Genomic DNA, 26,983 nt, shown 5'->3' with positions numbered 1-26,983 from the left:
CCATCTGTTGTCATGAGCCCAGACAGCCAGCACTGAATGAGGGAAGATCAAAGAAAAAACGGTACAAGAATGAAGACAAAACAATTTTATAAGATTGCTGATCAATATATTCTCAATGACAACAGCTCATATCAGAAGAAACTGATTTCATTCTACAATGAGATTACAAGTTTGATAACAAAAAGGTGATTGCACAAAACCAATTCCAATTTTGTAAGACTTCAAACTGTAGGATATTTTGATAAGGAAATCATCACCATAACGTATCAATAAAAGGCTTTACAGGGCTGGGTTCCAACTGACATGGTTAGGGTGTGTGCAGCAGCATTGTCTCACCACTATCAATGGCGCAGTATAGATGCCTCACTGGGCAGTTGTCGCGTGGATTAAGAACTGGCAGATGACAGAAAGTAGTGTTTTCTGAGAAGAATCTAAGTATAGCAGGGTATTGCTAGCAGCATTCAACAGGGACTGACAACAAACCTGTCAAGATTCAATACTTGACAGTTACCCAGTCGTAAATATAAAGACTGTGCTGATACACAGCAATAATACAAAGATCAGTAAAATATAACTAATGACAAAACCAATACAATCCCCATAAAAGTGCCATGAATATGATTTGAGGCTGGCTGGGAGAGGGAGGAGGAATGGCTTCACCAGTGAGAAACTTAAGAATTATTCTGTTTAGGTTAAAGAAGATTCAGCAGTATCTTGATTACAGTACCTAAGTACCTTCACAGGAAGAAAATATGGGATACTGAAGGACTCTATTTCAGCAGAGAAATGCGAAGCATAAAGCAGTATCTAGAAGCTGAAACCAGAAAGGGTCAAAGTACACATTAGATAGATAAAATTTTTAACAGTGATTTGAAGGGTCATTAAAACACTCTACCAGAGGTATGAGTGCATCTTTCCTCATCCAATGTCTTTAATCTGGATGCGAGTCTCTGTTTTGAAAGATACACTTTAGCCAAACTATATATCATAGATAGCCTGTCCTCCATCTAGCTGATATTGATAACTGTCAGAGTGAAGATGTGGCAATCCAGATTTCAGCATGGATTGCAGAAGCCTGGTAAGAAATCTGGGTATGTGCTTGAGTTCATAGCTCACACAAGTCCATAGCAGTGCACCTATGGTGCTCTAGATTAAACCTTGGCTATGACTCCCTCGTTGCAACCTTGCCTTCATTCTGCTGTGTAGACACAGGGGAGGAGGTAAGGGTGAAAAAGAAAAGTAATATCTGAGTTGAGGAGTAACTTTAAAATAACAGTAGGGACCTCAGACTTGAAGTTTTGTGTAGGGATTCAATGGGAATATTGTGTTGAAGGTGGAAGAAAGATAATTTTAACAGTAATATTTTATAAGCACTGTAGGGAGATATTATCATAGGCGAAAGAAAAGGCATTCACAGTAGGCAAGAGACAGAATGAGAGCTGTGGTGCTTAATCTGATGGAAAGCAGATCTTTGAAATATTGTGAAAAAAGAAATGGCAAAAATCTTGTTTCCAAAAAACCAACCAGCATAGCATGTAAATGACAAACTCATTTTTCTTTCATCTTAAAAAAAGAGCTACATTTTGATCCCACTTCCAAACTTAAAACACTTAAAACACTATAAATGAGCCAGCCAGTCAGGACTAACTGAGACTACAGCATGGTTTCACCACCCTACTTTACATTCAGCGTCACTCTCGGCACTGCATATGTCATCTGTGGGGTTCGAATTCCATAGAGCTGACCAGAGTTTGGTCTGATTTTACATGTTGTTTGAATGATCATAAAGATAGGAGGATTTTAAAAACATGATCTGGGTCGCTGCTGAGGTTTTTAATACCTCCTATTCTGAGGTCACTTGGATTCAAGATTTCTGCTTAGGCCTGTCTCATATGTTTTTACAGATACTCAAAAGCCTGTAATAGCACACACAGAGGTTATACTAATTTCCAGTGCCTAAATCCCTTAAATGCTTTGGGGATTTCCCTGCTAATCCTCTTTTTAATTCATAAACCTAGAGGGTAGGTTTGGGACCTTGGGGATTTATTCTTTGTGCTGGTTGTTTTCCAGCCGCAGAATCTTTCAAAGGTAACAACAGTAAGTGCTAAATACACAAAGACATAGGAAGTTTATACGCTGTTTGTATTATCAAAGTAATCTGCCAGTCTTTATTTGGCAAATGAAGGGAAAGAAAGCGTGACGATTGTTAGTAATTAGACTATTTATAGTAATTTTAAACACTTACTAACATTAAATTTACGCAAAAGTGTTAAATCCTGACTGAACAACTTAAATCCTTTTCTTTCCAAGGGCAAAATAACTGTATTAATATTAATGAAACCACAAAATACAAGTTAACTGACACCAGTTTTGCAGTTGCTGTATTTTATTACTGAAACTTTACTACATTTTTCATATCTGGATATAAAAAATATGAATAAAACTATCACATACCGTTCTTTGTTGTAAGTGACATGCCTTTTCTTTATGATGCATGCTTTGCCGTAAAAAGGGAGTGCTTAATACATTTCTGTTGGGAGATGCCTATTTATTCTGACAAACCGATCAGCCTCCAGGGTGTTCTTTTGCCACAGAACTGATTTTACATCTCATCCATTATCTAATAAGATGTGAAAAGAGTATCCTGTCTCACCAAAAAAAATCAGGCTTTGTTTCATTACAAGGATGTGGCAGGCTCACTCATGGACTTACTTGCAGGGTATACGATTGTTAGTGAAAGGCCCAGTTATACACTCATACATGTTTCCAGTACAGCAAGCTACAGGGAAACCACTGGCAACATTGGTCCTCAGGAATTTTTATTTTTAAGGTAAGTATAACAAGTGTCCTCTATAATAAGAAAATGGATTTCACATCTTTAAGTAACACGAGTTTATGAATTTTATTATTATAATAAATAGCAACGCCACATAAACTACATTGTGAGGCAGATGGAATGTCTTTGCAAAATATATGCCGTGTTGGGGTTTTTTTTTCTTTCTTCAGTATTTCCCCCTTTTCAACGTTTATGAAAGGTTTAAAATTACACTTGCATGGGAAAAGTGGGAAAGACTGGATTGGGGAAAGCAAGCTGAGGCATTGTGTGGTAAGGCAGTGATAGAGCAAGTTTATACAAAACCCTTTCAGACAAATGTTTTCAGCCAGATGCGTTCACAAGGAAATAGTCATGAAGGAAAAGAGAACAGACACACAGTAGGAAATACAGCTAAAGCGGGCCATAAGCTTAATTGTTAAGGGATAACAAGTCTGAGATATTGGGTATCCAGACAGAAAGTGCCTCTCTACGCATGTTTGAGCAGTGCTCCCCACGGCTGAAACTTTTGACCGCTAAGGCAGAGCAAATTGTTGTTGTATATGAATCATGCTCTATTACAACAATGCAGCCTCTCATACAACATACCTTGCAAACGTGCCTCCATCATTACGCTGTTTGCTAACAAGCGCAAGTGAATTAACAAATCAGTGTTAGCCGAAGTAAAAGAAAACATTTTAAATTGTTGCCAAAATAGTGGAAAGAAGTGACAAGAAAGCAAACAAGTAATTAGGTTCGATGTCTCTGGAAGTTAGAACACTCACTCCATTCCTCCACTCCAAATTTCCCTGACTCTCTGAATAACAGCATCAACCCCTTTGGACTTGCACAATGCTTCTTTTCATAAAAGTACAGTTTCTTCAGCATGACAATGAGATATGATTTTCAGTGCTTCTTAGAAAAGTGACAATAAAGCTTGAAAGAGTTCAAAATGAAATTGCAGAAGCTGGAATTTGTGGCAGACAAATGTTCTCATGTCACGTCCTCCTGATATCCTTTATTCATTACATGTGAATGCAGCTCTGTATCTAAAAATCAAGGGTGTTTTATCAGTCTTGCTTATAATGCCAGTCAGAATGGCTTACTGCTGAGAGATCTTTCAGAGTCTGGAGCTGCATCAAGACAGCATAGCTTTAAAACAGCATAAGAGAGACCCATTTTACATTATTGACTTTTCCCATTACCTGCAAGGACACAGAATTTAATGCAGCATTGATGGGTCAAAAACTTTGACACATGTCAAGTCAGATGTCTTCATTTTAGAGTTTTTAAAAAAGGCATCAAACTTGATACATATGAGCCAATTTAGGTGGCAGAGGCAGCTCAGACTGAGGTAGGTGCAATTGTTTTACTCATGTGCAAAAGACATTACTTTTGAAGGAAGCCTGTGTAAAAAGCAATGTAACTTAAGAAAGATGAAACCAGAACAATTGCTAGAAATGCAGTAAGGGTCTAGAGATAGTCCCTTAAAACCCATGTTAACTAACCTATCTTTGTGTTCTTTTTTATGGATTTTTTTTAAACCAGTCTATAAAAGTCCATGGCAAGGATAATTTTCTAGAAAATGGTATTTCATATGACCTATATAAAGTGACCATCCCCTAGTAAAGTCAGCAATAATTTTCCATAGAGAATGCATTTGATTCAGAACTATGAATAGACTGTTTTCATTAGTAAACACTACAAAGCAGACCTGCTTGTTTCATCAAGCACCCTTCTTGTATAAACAGATTTCACAGTAGGAGAAACACACCCAGAAGTATCTGCTATGACTTTATGTCCTTAAATGGACCATATAGCAAAATCTCATTTTTAATAATGGCATTGATGTTACTTCACCGATGAAATGTACAATAATAACAGCAAAATCGTTGTGTTAATGATCAGAGTGTATAATAAGATGCACAATTAGGAGGATTATGGGAATTTAATGGGATGAGAAGGGCAAGAGGTCATCTTCTGTAAGACTTTTCATTATTGTAACCTGCTGTCTATATCCCTAATGTGTTTTTATGACTCGTGTGCTTTGGTTTGTTTTCCAGTTTGTGTTCTGCCGTGAATGTAAAGAAGAATACCATGAAGGGGAATGCAGCTCTCTCCTCAGCACACAGGGAGCCATGGCCCAGAAGGTAGGGATCCCACAACTCATTACATCCTGATCATTATCCCTGGCCCAGCTAGACGGATATTTGTCAAATGGGTCCTAATTATAACCCTAAGTAAAAGCAATTATGTTCATGCTGAATTACTCCAGCCATCGGAGTTGCCGAATTGGCTTTGCAGTACATTTCAGTCGCTCTGATTGATAGAGTAGCTGAGTTCTGTCAGAAACACACAGCGCCTCTGCCATCAGTTGATAAAGCAAAGGCCTTTCCAATGGGCTGTTGGGGCTGTCTCTATTCAATGTGAACACTTTTGAAAGACTTTCTGTAGTCTTGCTGCCTTTCAGCTTATTTTCAGTGCACCAGTCAGGAAATCATGTGGGTTTGGACTGAACAACAGGGTTTTTATACAGCCTATGCAGAAAATGTTGTTGATAATTTATGTTTAACTTAGAGAAATGAAAAAATGGATTGCCTAGGCTGGAAGCTGTTAGATGATAATTATTCTAGGCTGCTCTATAATTTTGTAGCTAATGTAGCTATAGACGTAGACAGGAAATAGTTTTTCTCTCCTGGCATTTCTCTTTGTTTGAGATTCAAGTTTCCCTGCTCTCCATGGCAAATAAATCACAGTCTTTCCAATTAGAGGAGAGGTGGGGGGGAGAGGGAGAGAGAGAGCGCTAAGAACAGGAGAGATACCCCCTAAATATCTCACAGCTTGATGCCCAGGGTGCACTCCTAGGAAGTAGAAAACTGATATTCAGGTATCTGGCATGTTTGATGCTAAGAGGAAACTTGAACCCTGAGCCCCCACACAGTCCAACGTGGCAGATGCAGGGTTGTGGGGAGGTGCTGACGGGGACTTGCATCTGGCCAGCTGTCAGGGAGACATGCTCAGCTCCTCTCAGTGCCTGCAGGCAGGCTCTGTCTAAGGCTGGCTTTTCAGGCCTCTCACTCTTTGGATGTAGAGACTGGGAAGGAGCTGGAGGCCTACTGGGAACCTGTGCCATGTGCAACCATGAGACAGTTCATTTGCCATACTTTGGAGACATTGCACTAGGCTATGAACTGTGTAGATATTCTTCTCGTTAACCTTTCTTAGTGAAGCTCTTCTAATTTATAAAAAGAATCAGCACTAGCTGAGACAGAATTAAACAGCCTGTATCCTAGTAGTCAGTAAGGGTATCTACCTCTGGTGCTCTGGAACACGTGTACTGTATGACAGCCAAAATCCATCTACTTTCCCAACCTCTAGTGATTTGTGATTCAGATGTGGTATGCTGTGTTTAGCAGCTATCAGCAAATTTTAATTCCATGAATTTACGCAACCCCCTTTTTTTCAAGCCATATATGTACAAGGAGTTTTGCAGCTTAACTACCCTCTCTGAAGAATAATCTCCTTGTGTTTGCAGTAGGCTTCGAACAGTCTTCCAGCTCCCATTCACATGCCTGTAAAACCAAAACAAATTCAACAGAGACATTGAGAGACAAAGTATCCAATAGCCTAATAAAGTAAGAGACCAAGGCTCAATGTCTTACCTGAATTAAACAGAGCTAGAACTTGAATACTTCTCAACATGAACAGTGAGCGCTATATCCATTAAGCTATTTATCCCTAGAGTTTTGCTTGGAGTACAGAAAGACATCATGACACCTTGCAAATGAGTTCAAAAGTGTTGGCTTTGTGGAAGTTAGAGTCTGTGTAATTTCCATGCTCTAGGGCAGAGATAAAGGTGAACCAGGAACAATCAGATTACCAAAGGAAGAAGTAGTTTATTTTATATATTTGCATATTGCCTTAGCTTACCCTGATGACACTGGGAGCACTTCGTCCACCTGGTCCAGTATGTCAGCACATGAACTGCACCCAATTAGCCCTGTTAAGAAAGGTGACCATTTTTGCTGTTCCAGTGTAATGTGAACATTTTTGCTGTTCCTTCTCAAAGAGCTGTTCGAGAATAGCTAAGTGATAGTACCAGAATAACTTTTGCAGCTATTCAAATCCATTCTCTAGTATAGACAAGAGCACAGACCACCCAAAATTCATTTAAACTCTAACATAAGCTGATGTTAACCGACTTGGGTCAGCCTTGTTTTCCTCTAAGGAACTAAGAGAGCTGCAGTTATTAAACTTCTCCACAAGGTGGTGATGTGCCACTGAAGGAATGTTTTCCCTCACTTTCTGTAAGCAAGCAAGCAAGCAGAGAGGTAGCTAAAACAAGGCTAGTCCAGGTGCTGGTGAGATGTTGGTTTCATCTGAATAGCATCACTACAGCACTACCCTGCATACAACGCTCCTGTACAATACATAAAAAATATTCGTGGGGCATATACGGAAATAAGTGCATGTGGGACTGTTTCCATCTATCTCACACTGAGATTAATTTAAACATTTATCCACCTGTCCTTTCAACCTTTTCGTTCTGTTTGACCCTCCCCTGATAGGTGCACAGCCCTGTGCATCAGAGTTAACTTGCTATTATTGTAGTGCTTGTTCAGGCAGTAAGGCTTGTTTTATCTTTGATGATCACCTGTTTCATGGTACGAATAGTACACTTCCAGGGTTGTCTTCAGCTCCTGCAGTTTGACACCTGTCTGGATCCTTTCCATATCATTTATTTTAGAAACAGATCTTACTGTCACAACTCCCGCAGCTCAGATTTCAGAGTCAACCAGACACGCTGCCACCAAACCATTCCTCCCTGGAACCGGTGCAGGATATGTGGTGTCAGGAAAATATTTTCTATAAGAAAATTGCAGGTTTTATTTTAGCCTCTAGTGGCTACGGTAGTGAAAAGACCTTCCGTTGTCCAGATTTCTGCAAAGGCCTGCACGTCCCTGACATTCCCAGTGTGAGAGGAAGCACTGCGGGCAGGTTTAGGCCTAAGTCAGCATGATGGAGCTTAAGGTGGTGGGGCATGAGGAGCATGAAAGAGCTGGAAGAAAAGCCAGAAAGCAGCCTTTTTGTGGAGGAACTGGGTAGCCAGAAGTTGATGGCAACATAGAGAGCAGAAAGAGCTGCAGTGCCACTCAAAGCAGCCCTCTAATGGCCTGTGTGCCAGGGTGCTGCAAGGGCCATCTGCTCCCTGGGGCTCCCCATGGGTCTGTCAGGGCACGGACTGGCACCTCCCCGGGGACAGGGTGGGCTGAAGTCGGGACAGGACACGGTCCTGGGTGTGGGCCTGGCTTGGTGGGGCTCGTGGCCAGTCAGGGCAGGGCTGTGTGTGGTACTGGAGACCAGCCCTGCTGCTGTGTTCCTGGGGCAGGGGCTGATGGCTTCAGGGGCTGACGTAGGGTCCTGGGCTGTGGGCAGGGTGGGGACATTCCCAGGGGACTGGGTTGGGACAGCAAGGTCTGGTGGTACCCTCAGCATCTGACACCAATTTGGGAAGCCTTGGAGGAGATCCCTCAGAAAGAGTGGTAGAAACAGATACAGAGGCATTCAGGTGTCCATGAAACCCAAGAGCTTTCAGAGATATGGTGGAAGCTCCAGAAAAAGGGGAAGGAAGAGAGCAGAAAGCAAAGGAGCCTGTGAGATGACATGGGACAACAAGGAGGGTCCAGGAGGCAGAAATGGTGGTGGAGAAAGGGGCTTGTGCTGGGCCAGATGTGAGAAGCAGGAAGGTGGAGGTCAAGAGCAGGGAGTGGAGCTGGTGGGACTGAAGGGAGGGAGAGCAGCAGGGAAGGGGGAATGGAGTCAGTTGTCAGGGAAAGGAAGAGGGCAACCGCGGAGCACAAGAGGGACAAAGCAGGTCCCACATGTGGTGCTTAAGGCTGTTCAAAATAAAGGGGTTTGAACCTTATAGTGGTGCAAAGCTAGAGGGCATTGCTTGCTGTTTGGGGTAGAGAAGGCAAACTCAGCAGCAGGCATGCAGAGAGCAACCTAGCTTTAAATACTGGTGTATCACGATCTTTCAGATCTATGCACAGGTATTGCATGCTCCATTGGGATGGATATCCACTGGGATGGATATCAGGGCTAAAATGTCCATATTTAGCCCTGATAAGCCATCAAAAGCCCATCTTAAGCATTTACTGGAGTAGGGCTGATTATTTCCAAACTTAGTGTATAAGTTACATAATTTCAGGCAAAATAAAATGTATCTGTGGCAACTTCAGTTGACAAGCTTTCTTTTAAAACCATTGCAGACTCTTGGAGCTGTTTGAAGTTTGCAATAAAAGAAGTAATCATATTTGATGGATTAAAAGGCACAGTGTGCATAATGGAATCAATGACACAATGACACAGTAAAGGTGACTCCAGCCAGATTTAGGTTTAGAAAGAACCACATAGTCCCAGCTATGTACACCACAAAACCAAGCTTCCTGGCCCCTTTTAACCTCAGCCATAGACTGTCTATGCTGGTGGGGAATCTAGCCATAAACCAGCTTCCTCTGTAAGGCCCTAGCTTAAAATTAGCATAGCTTTCCTAGAACAAAACCTTTCTAGACAGTTTGCTTTTTACAACAATAAGTAATGCACCTTCTTGCTCACTAGCAACTGGACAATAAAATGTGACCACATATTATATTTGAACATGCACAGAGTAGCTCCCAGGACTGTTTTGGTGCTGATCATGTTGATAAGATACCTGCAAGGTAAACTGTAATAGCAATAGCAATGACACTAATGTAAAGTGGCACATATCTATGTAAATGAACAGAATGTAGGGGACATAGACATAAATGTTTGGAAAAAATGACACAAACTGGATGAAATGGGTTATAAAAAGGTATGTTTTAGAGATGGTTCTATGGACAAACTTTTTCCAAGATGGTTTTAGCTGCTGACTATCCTGTCCCGCCAAGCCAATGAGTGTGTCATTATAAAAACGTAACAGCTTTTTTGCAAGTTTGCTTTCTCCGAGATTGCTGTGAATTTAGTAAAGAGAATAAATTAAATGTCATGATAGATTTCTATAGTGCAGCTGTACACAAATCCCTCCAATAACCTGCACTCAAAGGCTTGAACCTAAAAGAACATCTGATGTCTAATTCATCATCCCACAAAACCAGTCTGGCAGTCTTTGTAGGACCCAGAAGTAAAGCTAGTACATCTCATTTGAACGAACTCCACTGTTAGCCCTAGACCAGCAACAGCTGTAAACCTAAGCCTAGATAAAATATCTATAGTGGCTGGAGTCTTAAAGCTTGCCCCATAGTCTCTTCTACTCCATGCTCCAACCCAACCTTCTTAAAAATCCTGTCAAGCCACATCTAGTCTTAGTCCAAGACTTAATTCCAGCTAGTTCTAGCAGCCCTGGCCCTCCAATTTATTAAATCCAGCAAAATCCATCACTAAACATGTATCTTTAGTTGCTGGTGCAGCTAAAAATTGTTACCAATCTCTTGCATATAGGTTACAGAATAGGTTGTGTGAATTTCCGCCATTTTATTACATTGAAAATCTCATTACTTGCTAAAGGTGTTCATTTCAGACCAGGTTCACTGTATATGCAAAGTAAAAAATCTATTGTTAGTCTAATCAAAGTCTTTACTAATCAAAGAACTATTTTTATTCCATTTACAATAACACTAGGACTTATAGTTCGAATTATATATAGTTAAAATAATGGATATGCAAACTTTCTGGTGATGTCCATTTCTCTGGTGTTATGTTTAACCTTCCACTGCCTCTCAGGGTCCTAAGCTTGATGGTTTCAGTCTGGGACAGGGGCTGGCATAGCAAGTCCTTTATCAGGAGGAGCGTGATGTCGATATCAGTGGGTTTTACCTAAGTCGGTTATGTCTTTGTACTCTTTGTTATGCCTAAAACTGTTTCTACCTAGACCTCAAGGCTGCATTTTGGTAACTGACCACTGAGAATGGCCTTCCATATCACCCTGTGCCTGTGCTTTCAAGGCCTCTGCTATCATCCCATGCCTTTACTCCTCTGTGTAGCATTTTATACTAGGGTCAGAGACAGTTGATGCTGCCCGTAATACCTATACTTGTCATTGCTGTCCATTAGTTACAAAAACACATGTAACATTGATAAAACATGCCGTTATACAAAGTTATACAAAAGCAAAATATGTAGTAGTCACCTGGTCATTAGACAATTGCTGTCACTTGCTAAACCAAATCTCTAGGCAGACCAAAACAAGTCCAGAGAAAGCCTGATGGGTCCTGAGGCCTGTGGTGCTGGCTTGGCACAAAGGCTGTGGCCCCTTACAAGAAAGAGCAACAGCATTTTTAATGAGCCACAAAGCTACCTGTTCTAAACATTCATCTGCAATCTGTTTAAATGTAAGTTTATAGCTAGTGCTGTAAAACTTAACTTCAACTCCACTCCAAACCTGTGGGATGCTGCCTGTCCCAGCTGTAGCCCTAGGCTGGAGGACTTGCTCAAACCCAAATCTCAAAGCCTGTCCCCAAACCTACCATCTTCAAATCAAACTTCAGCTTTTTGTTATTTGAATCCCTGTCCTTATAGTACTCAGGTAGCTGACGCAGGATTTGGATATTAAGTTTGCTTTTCTGCCACTTGGTGGTATAAAACTTATCCAGAAGCCTTGTCAGCCCAGGAACGCATCAGACCAAACCAAAAGTAGTCCAGTGCCTCAGCTGAGTCAGTGCCAACCTCAGAGGTATCATCTTTTCCAGACCTCATCCTATTCATCAGTACATGCTACCTGGGCCCTGACTGCAACCCTAACCATAGTTTCAGGGCTCACACCTAACTCAGTCATGAGCTGTCAGGCAAACAATCACCTCTGAAGCAGACCCTTTTGATCACTTCCCAGAAATGCTTTTTGCTGCACAGGAGTGGCATGAAAACATGCCTGCATGTGCACACACATCCAGGAAAGGCTGTCACATCACCTCACACCCTGCTGAAGTCTTTTGTAATGTAGTTCCTGGAAGGGCTCCCAGCTCACTTGGGCTGCAGGTGAGTCTCCAGCCCATCTTTTCCTCCCATTGCCTCATGTATGCAATCTCGAAGTTGCCAGTAGGTGGTATAAAATATACAGACCTTGCTGGCCAGGCCTCCCTTCCCATCCACTGAAAGACATCTGGCTAATCTCTTATGCTATTTTGCCTAGATTGCCAGCAAGCATGTAGGGTTGTGAAGCCTGGCCTCTGTGTAAGTGGTGGTTTGCTGTAATTATGTTGCAGAACATATTGGTCCACTGTGAGCACAAGATATTTCTGAATTTGATTTTAATGTGGAATTCCCAAATAAAGATGCTTTCAAAATAACCTTAGCTGAATTATTGTAATGCTAAGATATGAAATATTTAGCTAACGCTTCATGAAAATCAGGCTTGGTGTAATGTATTTCTTACAACATTGTTGTGGAACTGAAAAACTATGCAACGTGCATATTAAATTTTAATAGAAGGACATAATGCTGACAAACTTGTGGAATTGCATATGTCTCCTGAATTACTGTATGAAGGAAGTAACAAGCTCCTTTTCTATTTGAACCTTCAGTGAAGGGTGAGTTGTTAGGGAAATCAGCTATTATACTGGATTCCATAGTTGTGTGACCTTCTGAACCAGTACTTCGTTATCAGCATTTTGTGTTTATGCTCTAAATATTGCAAATATCACTTTCAGAATTCTTCCTTCACTATTTCAGCAAAATTTCCATACCATTTTCAGAACAGTGGAAAACAGGTGAGGTATTTGAAATAGTGTGCCACAGGCAAGAGTTAAAATGAGAAACACTCAGCATTTCTATGTAAACTTATTTCTCTACTCGAAAGAGGGGGGAAATTAATCAAAATGCTAAATAGTAAATGCTTACCACAGAAAAATCATGAATTATTTCACTGCATTTTAGTGAAAGAAAAAGCTACTGAGGAGGGTCATCATACATAACATCTTTCAATGAGTCCTGAGTCACAGTATGAAATGTGGAACATCTATTATTAGACCATTGATTTTTTTTTTCCATCAGATAAATTTAAAAAGTTAAATAAAACATGGCTGTACAAGAGAACAGTACACCTACCTTGATTTCTAAAGTATCTTAAACAACTGGAAAAGAAACTGAGGCTCAGGGGTTTAGTAGCTAGTATATTCACAATGTCAAGCATAGGACGTTCAACCCACAGATGCCTAATTAAAGGAGCAAGAAAAATAACTATAACCGGGAAATGTCCTGTAAAATTAATATCCATGTTATAAATAAAGATGCACCGGAGGAAATCTGAGAATAGATCATAACTTTCTGTCTAATGAGAAATAGATGGGGACTATAGAGAGAGAATTTTAGCTTTCCTATTTTGGGCAGCAATAAAACAAAAAGATGTGACAGGCTGCTTTTGTTTATGAGGTTATGCTGGCAGTCACTTGCAGCTGTGTTGCCACTTACGGGGGAAGGCATGTTCTTTATTCCACTCAGGGAAAACAGTTATATAAGACTGACCTGTATTAGACTAGATTTTTCTGCTTTAGTGCAGTGTAAATTCAGTATTCACCAGCTCCTTGAATTTCATTCATGCTGATATGAACAGCCCTAACATGCAGAGTGAGAACCTTGATGTGCAGTGTCACCAAACCAGAGCTCTCTGATTTCATTTAGTAAAAGTCTTTTTCATCTTGTATCAGACACAATAGCCTGTGTATATCACTTTGATTTTAGCTAGTTGCTGTCATCACAAAGCAGCTCTTATTTACTGCAGAATTCCCTAGACACACCAGACAAATTGGCTCACACAAATCTGCTCATCTGCTCCATGTTAGTTTAACTGGGATCAATGTGGTACCAACACCTCTCTTTTTCCAGTGCATGAAACATATTCTCATTGATGGGTATCTTTCCTGTTCCACACCTATAGCTATTTTTTAGTGTTTTAATGAGCCATAATCTTTCTCTAGACTAGAGCACCAGTCCCATAGCTATGTGCACCTCTTTTTGTGAGATTTTGACTCCTATGTGATTCAAATAATGGCATTTTTTTCAAAAGTCTTCTAGCCTATCTATTGCCCTAGATATATGCTATTTTTTTCCACCACAACTGAAGTAAAAGACAACAGTAAACATGACAGAAGGTTAATTCATGTTAATATGTTCAGAAAACAGCCCAGAAGAAGTTGAGGAAAAAAAAGAAATATAAGTTGGACTGTCACCATTTCTTGAAGACGAAGCTTCAACAGATGAGGCTGCTTTTGCTTAGATCTCAAGCCCAAAATAATTAGTGGGCAGTGTTAATCTAAATGTTATGGTGGGTTGAACATCGCTTTGTGTACAATGAATTATTCTTTATCTTCCTTTCAAACCTTTTCACATATCCATAGTTGTTCTCACATTTGTGCTAGAAAAAAAAGTCTTTCAGTTTTGAGACATCTGAGCCTTTTTAAAATGCTGTACTTCACAAGAAGTCATAAACATATTTCTATTTAAAAAAAAAAAATCTTATTTTTCCAAGAAAAATTAACTTTAAACAAAGCATTTCTGATCAAAAGGAAAGGTATTTCTGACTTAAAGGAAGCTACACTAGGGTACATTTTTTTACAGATATTTTTCTTAGCAGAAAGGAATTAAGTACCAACAGCAAACAAGCAGGAGTCCATAAATTACATTCACTAAAGCTAAGCACAACATAATGCTAACAGCTTCATATTCTGTTCCAAATCTTCAGTTTTCAGATGTTGTCTATACTAGGCAAAATAAGCATGGTCATAAAAGAGGTGTGCTTACATAAGATAGTATATAATGTGGAAGATGTTGGAATTTAATATTATATATCTAATGCTTCCAGTATTTTGAACAAGTTTTGCCATAAATGTTTTTAATCTGGATGGTACTGCTTGGTTGCTGACTGTGAACCCTTACTGTTTTTACTCTATGTAGTTCCACCAACAAGTCGATGTGTGCCCTATTGCCTGAATGAGGTGCTGCTTTAAGAAGGACACTTTATTTCTGTTTCAAGATGCTTTCTGTCTCTGTAGGACTTTTTCCAGTACTGCCTGATATTGATTAACTGCATAAAAAGCTTTCCACGTACATGTTCTTGTATTGCTGCATGGTGCTCAGCAGTCTCTGGTCTCTTTATCCCTGTTAGTTTTTCCAAAGGACTCAGCATAGGAACAGAATAGAAGTAAATCTGCGTCCTTCAGTGATAACAAAACAGACGTTTTCCCCTATCTCACTAAGGGAATATTGCAGAGGGGATGTTGAAAAATGCTTGCAACAGCTCTTACTGTAACTTCCTGTATTTATGGGTATTCATCCCTGGTCATAATGTGCAGCACAAAAAAAAATTCATAAAGTGGCATGGATGGAATCTAGTAGCTTTTCAGTAGTGCTGGGACAAATATTTTGTAATAATTGGGGAACTAGAGCATATGGTATGGGGTCAGCATGACAAGTGATCAAACTCTCATGTCCTCAGCAATCTGGCATGTAATGCACACCTGGAGCATGTCTGAACTTCCTATCCAGGACCAGGAAGGCCAAATAAAGTGGGAGCCACCTCTGCTCAATAGACCTGCTCTGTTACCTAGGCCATTGTCACAAAGATTAGGTTCACTAGCTTAGGACAAAAGAAGGTGATTTAAATAGACACTGGTAATGGAGAATTGCCATACACGTTTCCTTTATTGTTTGAGGAGAAAATGCGGATAAATATATGTGTGCTTGCAGTCATTGTATGTGGAGCACTAAACAAAGCACATGAACACTGGAGGCTCATAGATCAGTACGGTATGATTTCTTTACTGAATCGGAGGGACTCCAGCACTGTACCATTTCTCTGCAGTTGCTTCCTGCAGCAGGAATTCTTTAACTTAGTATTCAGCAAGACTGGGCGTAGGAGGGATGCTTCAGCTCTAATGGGCTGAAAATATCATGCTACTGCACCTATTTAATGCTAGAATTTTTGCAATGGAAAATGTTAATGTAATAATTCACTCTGCTGTTTTCAGCAATTTGTTCTTTCTTGGTGAATTGCATATGTGCGGTTTGAAGTCATTTATTTTAGTTATTCCTAAGCTTTCCCAAGTTTGCATTTGTTTTCAGAACTAAGATCAAATATCTGTATACAAATTAAATTAGGAATTTGGCATGTGAAATTTTGCCTCTGTGTCATTTGCTATTAGGGCACAACAAAGACATGAAAATGGGGAAAAAGTGTTTCCAAGTACTGAATCCCACAGTTTGTATTTGGACTATTTGGGGAAAACAGAGTGACTGTGAAGCTCTTCTGGGTTGACTGCAAAAATTAAAAATACATCTAGTATTCTCATGTAGCTATTATTCTGAAAAGAACAGCAATATTTTCTCACTGCTATAGTGATTTTCATCTTGAATTATCTTTAACAATGTTAAGTAATTAATTTCCATTGCAACCAGATGAAATTAATATGACCTTCTGTCCCTGGGCAAACTGAGGCCCAGGTCTAGCATTCCCCACTCTCCCCATCTTGTGTTCAGGCCTCTCTGAATTAGCTCAGATTGCCTGCTAAAGTCATCTTTCCTTAAACGTCAAGGTGTTGCAGGATCAATACCAGATTATGTTCTTCGCTATTAGCCTGAGCGGCTTTTTCTATTTCCCAGAACTTACGAATGTACCATTGTATAGAGGTCATCCTTTTGCCAAATTGCTAAATAATCCAGCAGGGTGCAGGGCTGAGTTCCCTCTCCAGAAGCAGAGAGCTAAAAGTAAAAGTCACTTCTAGGGTACAGCTGAGAAGACTTTGTTCACTTTTGTCACCTCTGCATCAAAAATTCTGGCAAATTGGAGAATATTAAGTGAGGAACAACAGAGGCGATTAAAGGGCTGAGGAGATGGATGTAGGTAGTAAAACAAAAGAAATAATACCACAAACACATTTTTGAGGTTCCGTCATTAAAAAAGACTGGTGGGATTTTTTAAGATGCGTGTTGCAATGACCACCAGATGAGCTGGAAAATAATTTCTGAAGATGTTGCTCTTTGTTACTCCATTTTAGCTCAGGTACCTTCAGCAAAGAAATAAAATCTAGGTCTTACTGACACCGCAACAACTCACAGGTTTTATCAGTAGTAGCTGAGCAGAAATCAGTAGAAGTTATGGTTGTGTTGCGTGTTTAAAAGTTGGGCCAATTTCCTTTTTCTGTCTTATTAGAAATAAATATTAAAAAATTACCCATGTAAATAAATATTAAAAGACTATCCACACAACAGCCTACAAGTATTTAGAAGGTATACACAAAGAAGTTATGGCGATTTTTACAAATTATGTCATTTCATTTAAGCTCATAATTTCCCCGCGTGCTTGAAAAAGCCCACACTGCAAACGGAGAGAGCAGAACTTCAAGGCTGGATCATGCACGTATTGTTTACAGCTACTATTCACACAGTTGCCAACCTTGTGTGATAGAAATGACCCAAGGCACTGCCACCTCTTTTGTCCTTGTACTATCATTTTAGGTAGGAAATTGCCAAGTAGGACACGTGTATAGATTATGTAATTTTGTCCCAGTCATAAATAGGACAAACACTGAAGTTCTTTTAAAACACTTTTCCTGATGACTTTTTCCATCTGTGTCGTTTGGTCTGGGGAGTTACTTGCTTTCATTGTTCGCTGGGGTTTTTTTTACTCTTTTATTCCAAAATTTTTGTGTTTCGTCTTTGTGCCTCTTAAGGCCTCTTCAATTTATATAGGTTTATGTTTTAATGAAATCTAGATCTTCAAAAACAAGGAGTATGCTTCATTAGGAAAAACAGCTTCTTTCCAGGGACCCCACTACTCTGCATTACCAAGTGTTGCATTGCCTTGGTGGTTTTGCTTTTCTTGCAGGCAGGTCTTTAATCCCTGAAGCAGAATCAAACCTACAGTGTCTAACATGTCACATCTCAGCCAGGTTCATCTGACCCCTGCTTTGCCTTGCCTTTTGCTTTACCTGTCTTTGTGCATTTGCAGCACAGCTTAATGCCCCCTGTGTCCTCCTGCCAGGGCTTTGCCTGCTACTCGGGGCAGGGAACAGTGGGGAGGACACAGCCTGTGCTGCACCTGGGTGTAGGAAGGACCCCCAGGATGGCACACACACCAGCTGCTGCAGCTCCCCCTGCCAAGCTGCAGCCTGGGATCTAACCCGATACATGTGTTGTGCACGCTGGGAGAAAATAAGTTTGCATTTTGAAACAAAAATTCTGCATCTCTCACAAAGTCCAGCCTACCCGGTCTTGCAGCCACTCCTGTCTGTTCTCACAGGTAAATAGGTATCACTTCAGTGTAGGCACCATGACCCAAAGACGCCTTTCAGCATTCAGCTAAAACTATGACATGCCCACAGGAGGTTTTTTCTCTCTCTTTGCAGGGGTACGTAGTTGATGAACGTGCAGCCATGCAAGCTCGATGGGAAGAGGCATCTAGAGAAACAATCAAGAAGACAACCAAGCCATGCCCCAGCTGCAATATTCCAGTAGAAAAAAATGGTAAATTTATTAGATATCTCATACTTAACTGTCTCTTGAAATTCATTTTACAATACAAATATATGAATGTGCGTGTGTACATATTCACACTATTATTCCAAGAGAGGGAGAGCACACAGAGCTTGAATCTTCCATCTGTCACTTTACCTAAATTCTCTGAATCTAAATCACTTAGTTCTAAAGCCACTAATTAACCCTGACAAAATGCCCGATTATGTTTTAGTTAGGGAAGATGAGGCATAGAGAGACACTGGATGTAGAGTTCATATGACTTCAGTCAGCTAGTTGTCTAGATTTTCCATTGTCACTGAAAAAAATAGACATTTGTAGGGCAAAACTCATCTGATGCTGAAGCAGAGCATGTGTCTAAATGTAGGCCACAAGAACTGCACCTAAAAGTGGGGTGTGGAGAATTAGTCCTGCTGTAGATGTCTACACAGTACATAGCTGAATTTAGATGAGGTGAATCTCAGCCCAGTGACGTGACCACAGTAGAAGAGCAGGTCAGAGCAAGAAACACAGGTCCTGACAAACTGGTTACACTCATCAATGCTTACTATGTAGGAAGAAAAGTAATCTGCTGGCACTGGGGTGTTTAAAATGGGGAACGGGAACAGCAAGTAGGCTTTACACTATAGGTTCATGCTGTTGCAAGATTTAATTGCATTTATGTTAATTAATCAAAATACATTAAAAGTATTGCCTAAATAGTGTACGACTATTAAGTATAGAGGAGGCTTCTCAGTTTTGTGGCATCACTTATTCAGATGGGACTCTGAAAACCCCAAATAAGACACTGTAAAATGTGAGAACACTTCAAGCAGTGATACTACAGAAATATTACTGAGGAAGAAATAGGACAAAATCCTGAAATCTGGTGTTTCATGAAAGAAAAGAAGGCAGTTGGCAGATGGAAAGTGGGAGACTTCTTCAAGTACAAGAAGCAGAAGGAAATAAAGCATGAATTCAAGAGCGGGAAGGCGAGACAAGATTTGGCAAAGTGTAGAGAGCAAGGTGGGCAGCAGAAGAGAGATAACAGAGGGGTAGGTAAAAAAATTATTTACAGACTTGTAAAACAGGCTGTAAACTAGAAGTTTGAAATGGATTAGAAATAGACAAATGTTAATCTTGACTATTCATACTTAACACTTTGTGCATAGGCAAATTAAAAAATCTTCTGGTCATGCTGGAAGCAGTGCTAGGACCTTTACTTTCTCTTAGTCTCTGCTACAAAATCTTTACTGTTAAATTACAGGCAGTTGTCACTTGTCACAAACAGGATATCCGTATTTGACACCATGATATAATTTACACAACTCCCACTAACGTTTAGGGAAGTTGCTTGTAAAAATCCTCAATGTGTCAAAAAGGAAATAAAGGCCATAATACTTTTTTCCCTTGAAAGAAAATATTTACTGAAAATGGATAATAAGCAGGAAAAGACCTTTCCTTGCTTATAGCCTAACCCATGTCAGAACAGTGTCTTGTAACACAAAATGCTGAAGCCACAGCAGCAGGCTAGAGATGTCTCAACTTACTGGAATCAGCTGGTTGTGCTGCCATTCAGAGGGACCTCGACAGGCTGGGCAGCGGGCTGAGAGAAACCTCACGGCGTTGGGAAATGCACCGGTACAGGCTGGGGGCCAACTGGACGGAAATGACCTGAGTGTTCTGGTGGACTATAAGTTGGACATGATCCAGCAATGTGCCCTTGCAGCAAAGAAGGCCAACAGCATCCCGGGCTGCATTAGGAACAGCATCACCAGCAGGTCGAGGCAGGTGATCCTTCCCCTCTGCTCAGCACTGATGAGACACGTCTGGAGTGGTGGGTCCAGTTCTGGGCTCCCCTCTACAAGAGAGACGTGGACTAGAGTGAGTCCAATGAAGGGCTACAAAGATGATAAAATGACTGGATAAATAAATACCTGATGAGGGGAGCAACGAAGACAAAGTCAAACTCTTTTCAGTGGTGCCCACTGCAAGGACAGAAGACAATGGGCACAAACTGAAACACAGGAAATTCCGTTCAAACATAAGAAAATGCTTTTTACCATGTGGGTGGTGTAAGACTGGAACAGGTTGCCCAGGAAGAGTCTCCATTCTACAATATATTCAAAACCCAACTGGATGTAACCCTGAGCACCCTACTTTGAGCAGTGGTGGGGTTGGACTGGATGATCTCTTAAGGTACCTTCCCACCTCAGTGATTCTGTGATTCTGTGAATTAAGGTGTGAAGCTTAAAAAGTGCAGTGCTTGCTTTCTTCTCTGGTCATGGGTACCGCACATGCCACCTTCTAGGCTGACATCTGTGAACTGAAAGGAGCACTTCTCTTCTGCCTAAGTACAGCTGGTGTCAAGAGGCTGACGACTGTACACCCAAGTCAGCCAACAGTCCTCATTTGGGAGAAGTACACTAACTACACACAAGAGAATAATTCTGCCTTCTCTCCCCAAATGCTTGTGTGGACACTTTCTTTTACAAGGGACAGTGACAGTGCCAATAACTTTTGTATAATAGCCTATTCCTCTATGTCAATAACTTCTCTATAATAGCCTGTATAGCTATAGGCATTGTAGAATACTCCTATATGCCAATAATTTTTCTGTAATAGCTGAAATGAAAGAGGAAAACACTTTCCCACAGCTCAGTTCTCAGTCTGAGTGAGTTTAGACACACATCCACATCTCTCGGAGGACTGCTGGACTCACAGAGCTGTAGGCCGCATTGCTTGAGGCACTCTCCACTCTGACTTTGGATCTCAGCTGCCACGTAGCAGAGAATAACATGATTTATGTAGCTTAGCAGGTATAGCACATGCATGACAGAGGGTGCCTATTGGGCTTTGGGTCCTGTGCCAGGACTGAGATGCATTTTACCCAGTGATGGCTTAATATGAGTTATAAGAGAGGATTGGATCTAAACCTTAGGTAAAGTGTAATAGGGAGGCTGCCCATTGGTATGCTTACACTTAAATAAAATATAAAAATGCCTGGCGAATTGCATCTCTTACACAAAGATATGATCTGACAAATAGCCCTTGCCATCGCAGCTAGTTTTCTCTTTCTGTCACATGAAGCAGCCAGGCCTACTTTAACAAATCAGTTCTTGTGTCTCCTGCTGTTTTTACCTTCTGAGAATCATTCTGGAATGGCATTTATAGAAAAGGTGGTATAAGGGTAGCAGGTTGTACACTTAGGAGCACACCCTCCCTGAACATCCTATCACCATCCAGAGTCAAGCCAAGATGACATTTCAGCATTTCTTTATTCTGCATGCTTTTCTTTCAGTTTGAATTATACAAGAGATTTCTTTGTGTGGTAAGTAACATAATGTCCATTTGAAGTGTATTTCTGTAATGACCTTTGACAATGTTAATGTTTTATATATTACAAAGTAAACAGTTGATCAAGGTTGTGAGCAAAGAGATTAAAGCTGCCTCATAGTATGGGCAAGTAAGAAACCCAACACGCAGGAAACCTTGGTGCCATCAGAAGGTTGCTTCAGATACTAAGAAGGTCAAATCAACTTAAATTACAAATGTCATTTTGATATAATCAGCAGTCAGCCACCAAAGTCTATGTCTCCTGATTTATTCTCTTTGCAAATCTCTCTTTGTTCAACTTCTGGCTCATAGCTGGAGTAGGGTAGACTATCCTTGAGCAGACACAGCCATGATTGTCTTGAGAGGCCAGAGACTGTCATCACTTTTCCCTAGCCCTATTGCAGACAGGACTGCAGTTCCTATTCCTGCAGCCCCTCAAGTGAGACCAGTATGTTCCACCCCAGTAAGAGGCGGAGTAGCTGGTTTTAGAAAGTCCAGGAAAAGTATTCTTCAGGTTTGTTCTTTTCCTTTATTAAATATTCTACTTGGTTAGTAAATGAACACCTAAGAAAGTTGATTTTAAAACTGCTGATTGCTGATTAACATGTCCAAGTGTTTGCGAGGTACCAAGACTATTCTGTTCCTATTTTGCAGGTGGCTGCATGCACATGAAATGTCCTCGCCCTCAGTGCAGATTTGAGTGGTGCTGGAACTGTGGCCTGGAGTGGAACAGAACCTGCATGGGAGATCACTGGTTTGACTAGTGGTGCTGAGGCCAGCCTGCATCGCTGCTAAAGTTTGTTTTCTTCAGGGCCAAATTCTGAACTCCTTGCTTAAACAAAACTCCCTGTGGTTTCAGGGACACAGAGTTCGGAAGTTGCCCAGTTTGTTGGTTTTTGCTTTCTTGCATATGCAATCATATCAAAATCACACGCAAGTTATGCCAAGGGTTTTAAATCCACTAAGTAAAAAGAGTAATTGTTCATCATGGTACAAAGATAGGCAAATTACACCTTTCTGAACTTGTGCAGTCTGTCAGCACAGAGAGCAGACAGGGTTACCATGAGGAACTTTGCTTGACATTTATAGTCAGGAATCCATAATTCTTGCAAGAGAGAGCAGCCTGCATATGCGCATGTGAGTGCATGAGTGTCAAGGGGTGGGTGGAGGATGTTCCCTGCATCAGCTGCTTTTTCTTTGACCACTCCTTTGCTCATTCAGCACAATTCTTGATTTTGAGGCAGTATTTCTTAACAGCTTTTTTTGGCAGAGGGAAGACTCTGGCTCTTCAGTGTTTTCTCAGGGTTCCTTCCTAATAGGCTTTCTGTAGGGGTCTTGCTTTCACACCAGATTCTCATAGAAACATCCAGCTTTATGCAATATTTGTGCTTGTGTATTTGTAACATGCAACACAAAACCTGCCTAGGTACTCATTACAGGCTTTGTTGCCATTGGAAGATTAGCTAAGGATGCAGTTTCAGCTGTAACTGTGACTGCTGTTGCAGTGGTGACTGGATCTGATTAAGTGTTGTGCAAGCTAGGCTCACAGGGCTTCATTTTTCTTGTGCTTACAGCAATACTTAGGACGTGACAAGGGGAGGCAGGAGGAGACTTCTCAGGGGTTTTCTCTAACATCAGTCTCCTAAAATGAATTAGAATATGAGTGTATTTCTGAAAACACATTCACAGCTCAAACAATGTGGGGCAGAGAGACATCTTTCATTTTACAATGTTAACACAGTAAGTAAAGCTTACTAACGCTTCTAAGCCTGAACAGTCTTACTGTTTGGTGTGCTTTACACTGCTGTCTTACTCTGAAAAGAATGAGCACTGTCCTCAAACAACATGCCATGTAAGGATTTGCACAATTCAGTTTTGGAAAAAAACGCACAATAAATAAAGTGTTCAAAATTTTAAACTTTATATCTTTTTTCTTTTGAATACAAAGTAAATGAGCACAAAGATGTTGTGCGGATCATGTATTTCCTTGACAGATTCGAAATCGCAGCTGAAAGGCTAGCCCCTTGATTAAAATATACTAATAGCACAAAATAAATTCCAGGGCCATAGGCTTCTTGTATCAAGTTTGAATTAATATTTTGTATGGCATGGCTGTAGAGCCCTGAAAATATGGGTGTGCCTTGTATCAGTCAGTGCAGAGCAAGAAGCTTGAGGTATAAAGAAATCCCAGGCTCACTACAAAAATGCCCAGTTGCTAAAAGCAGTGGAATATTCATCTGTCTCAGCTGGAAGTGGGATTAAAATTCTGAGGAAACAAAGGGATGAAAGGATAAGGTAGAAAAATTGAGAGTGAACTGGTAGAATTAAGAAAATGAGAGAGAAAGGAAGAGGCAAAGCAAGGACAATGGCCATTTCTTAAAGGTCATTTTCCTTTTTGGCACCAGTGAACTAAAACGTGTGCAGAAGTAGCTACACTGAAGCATAGTGGTGCAATAGAACGCTGCGATGTAGGTCATTTAGGTACATTATCTTAATGGGGATATTGTACTGTGAGCTCTGATTATTTCATGATTTGATTTCCTGTACCTGGACCTATTTTATAATTTACATGGCTTGTTGCCAATAGGCTAGGGGAAAAAAAAATCACATTGCTTAATTTTACTTTGATAGTGTGCTACATGGGAGCTCATTGCTGTATTTCGTATCCAGAAACATCTGGAATAAAGAAAGGGTGAATCCCTTTCCCATTTTTTTAAGCGTCTTTCTTACAGAGGAAGAAAAACTTGTTCACTGTAAGGCAGCTTCACTGAGTTAGAGCCTGCCCTAACAAGTTAATGTTTTAATTGTCACATAGAAACATGTAATTTATGCCCCTGGACCAAGGTCCATTGAAGTCAATGGGCTATAGATAAGATCCTGTATTTCTTTCTGGCCTGGGCAGGGCATGGCAGGCATGAGTCATAAGGCTAGAATAGAAACATCTCTTTCTTGGGAAGAACTTGTCAGATGATGGGATTATGAGCATTCATCTAAGCCATAAGCAGGAAAGAAGAATAAAGAAAGGGGTTCCAGCATTGACTCAAGATTATTCACTTTTAGAGGCTGACTTTATAGGCCCTTGTCACATAGCGTTTCTTCATACAGTCCAGATTTACACTCTGGAAAAAAAAAAAAAAAACCAACATGGATCCTGTAGATTTTAATAGAACATGTCCTGATCGCTGTATTAATACATATACGTCTGTATCTGTATACATACATACACAAAGTTTGAGATGGTATAGGCTGTCAAACTAATTCCTGTTTACAGTAAGAATAATTCTTACAGTTTCCACAATTTAAAGTATATGAAAAATCAGGATTAGTGCTCTGCTGACACTGTAAGAATGCTAGAATTTCTATAGAGACGTGTGAATTGGACATAAAATTTCCTACACTGATAATTTTTTTTCATGAAAAATGCTTTTTTAAAAAAATCTAAAACTAAGAAAAAAATCTAATTGATATTGTAATTTGAAACAAAAGAAAACAGAACAAACCAAGTTTTCAGTGTCTATTCAGACTGTTCCTCTTATTTCAGCTCTGAACTACCAGAGTGGAATTCATCTCACCCAGCTTAACTATCTAGTTGGTTCGGTAGCTTCAGAGACTCATGCAGAGAGCTGTTGCGCACGTGTATGGGGGGCTGCTGGGTTTTAAGTGCAATTGGTCATGGCTAGAGGCGTGATGGCAACACCCCTGCCAGGGCCAAGGTACAGCTCCTGACAGGATGAGGAGGACTGCAGAGCTCCCACACACTCTTGGCTCTGTCGTTGGCATGGAAAGGGGAGTCTTCCTTTTCTTAAAACTTAGGAACTGGCGTTGCTTATTAGCATCCATGAAGCCAGAAGCCAACCTTCGCAAACGTTTCCTCTGGTTTGGCACGCACAACTCTGGACGTAGTCCTGCGCAGCCATGGGGGTAATGAAGAGAAACAAGACTCAAGCATGAAACAAGAAAACCAGCCTAAGGGCATAAGCAGATGCAAAGGTTTCAAGAGCTTGTGGGTTTATGTTCTCCACTAGCATTACACTCTGGAAACACTAGTATTTAACTAAATGTTCTGTATATTCAAAGAAGATGATTTATTATGGTGATATAAAGCTAGAAAGAAGCTTGTATCTTTTTACAGCTAGGTTTGCCTTTGTTAATTGAATTCTCTTTACCTCAAACCTTCTTCTTTCAGATTACAGTTACAGATTTGCTCTCGGTACTGCAATCTGGGCTCCTTTTAGTGTATGTTAAATGGTTTAAGTAGAGGATGTATGCTGAAGTATTCAATAATCATTAACTTTATAATAATTCAGCTCAACAACAACAAAGAAAATCTCTAATTCCAGCTGGCAGTGAAATCTGAATGCCGACTAGATTAAGAAGAAAATATATAACACCTTGGTTCCCTAACGAAAAAGCGTATCTCAAAGCTTAGCATAAATAATAGTTTGGGAGCTGTGACTTTGACTAAAATATTGTTGATATGACTGCCTTATCTTGTCGCAAACTGCAAGCCAAATAATTTCATTTTAAAATGTACACTTTAAAAAAAATTCAGTTAATGGGACTTCAGAAGAAACATTATGACACTGTTGGGAAAGAAAAGTCACACTCTCAAAGGAGGGCAAGCAGTGGGGTTTGTTTTTTGCATATGAATAGTAAAGTACCATCTGTCGTGCAAACCAGTACGGTAGCAAAGCTTTTTGCCTACAGATCTTGTAGATCATGTAAACTGAAGTAAAATTTGTATTTGTGGAGGGGAACCTGGGGTACTTGGAGGTGAGAGGCCAGATCCCAAGAGATGCTGCTTCCCTGGAAGTTTGGGAAGATTTAGCCCTTTGTGACAGCTTTCTCATGCTTTGAGGCAACAACAGCTGCTACATCCCTCGTGTTCACTTCACTGCTCAAACCAGTGATGATTTACAGAAGTAAATCATTGGGTGCAGTGAGCTCAATAAAGCAACACTTGCAACAAGATAGGAAGGATCAAGAGTACTATCAGCTCTGAAGACTGGTTAGCCCCATGCTGACTTAATGTATCTGATTCACTGTTTGACTACTATGATGGTGGCTGATCTAGAGAAACCATAGGCAGAGATGGAGAGCTGCAGTGTAGCTTTTAACAACTGGATTTTGTTCCCAGGCAGCAAAATTCTTGTGCTTCCTTTGGTTCCCCTTCAAGCAACAGAAAAACCCGAAGAAGATAGCACCAGACCAAGGCTGCCAGAAGAAGGAAACCCTGTGTCTAATCAATCCTGATGGCCCTTCGGCAACTTCTCCCAGATGTATCTGACAGCACAGCATAGACAGTGATTCGGCAAAAAGAGACAAATGTACTCCTTTACATTTAATCTGGCT

General features: G+C 40.5%; 1 protein-coding gene across 2 annotated transcripts in view; it reads left to right on the top strand.

Annotated features, from left to right (window-relative positions):
- The window catches only part of PRKN (parkin RBR E3 ubiquitin protein ligase), a 783,437-nt gene extending 759,888 nt beyond the window's left edge, over window positions 1–23,549 (top strand). For both annotated transcript variants that reach the window (XM_075088053.1, XM_075088052.1), the window contains exons 10-12: window positions 4,876–4,962; window positions 18,190–18,307; window positions 22,286–23,549. In XM_075088053.1, the coding sequence (XP_074944154.1) occupies window positions 4,876–4,962; window positions 18,190–18,307; window positions 22,286–22,395 (315 nt within the window). In that variant the 3' untranslated portion in view covers window positions 22,396–23,549. The remainder of the gene's footprint in view (window positions 1–4,875; window positions 4,963–18,189; window positions 18,308–22,285) is intronic.
- Window positions 23,550–26,983: the final 3,434 nt, after the last annotated feature.

The sequence above is a fragment of the Phalacrocorax aristotelis genome, chromosome 3 (genome assembly GCF_949628215.1).
Source record: "Phalacrocorax aristotelis chromosome 3, bGulAri2.1, whole genome shotgun sequence".
NCBI lineage: Eukaryota > Metazoa > Chordata > Aves > Suliformes > Phalacrocoracidae > Phalacrocorax > Phalacrocorax aristotelis.
Note: the sequence above shows the minus strand (reverse complement) of the source record. Positions and strands in the feature narration are given on the sequence as shown.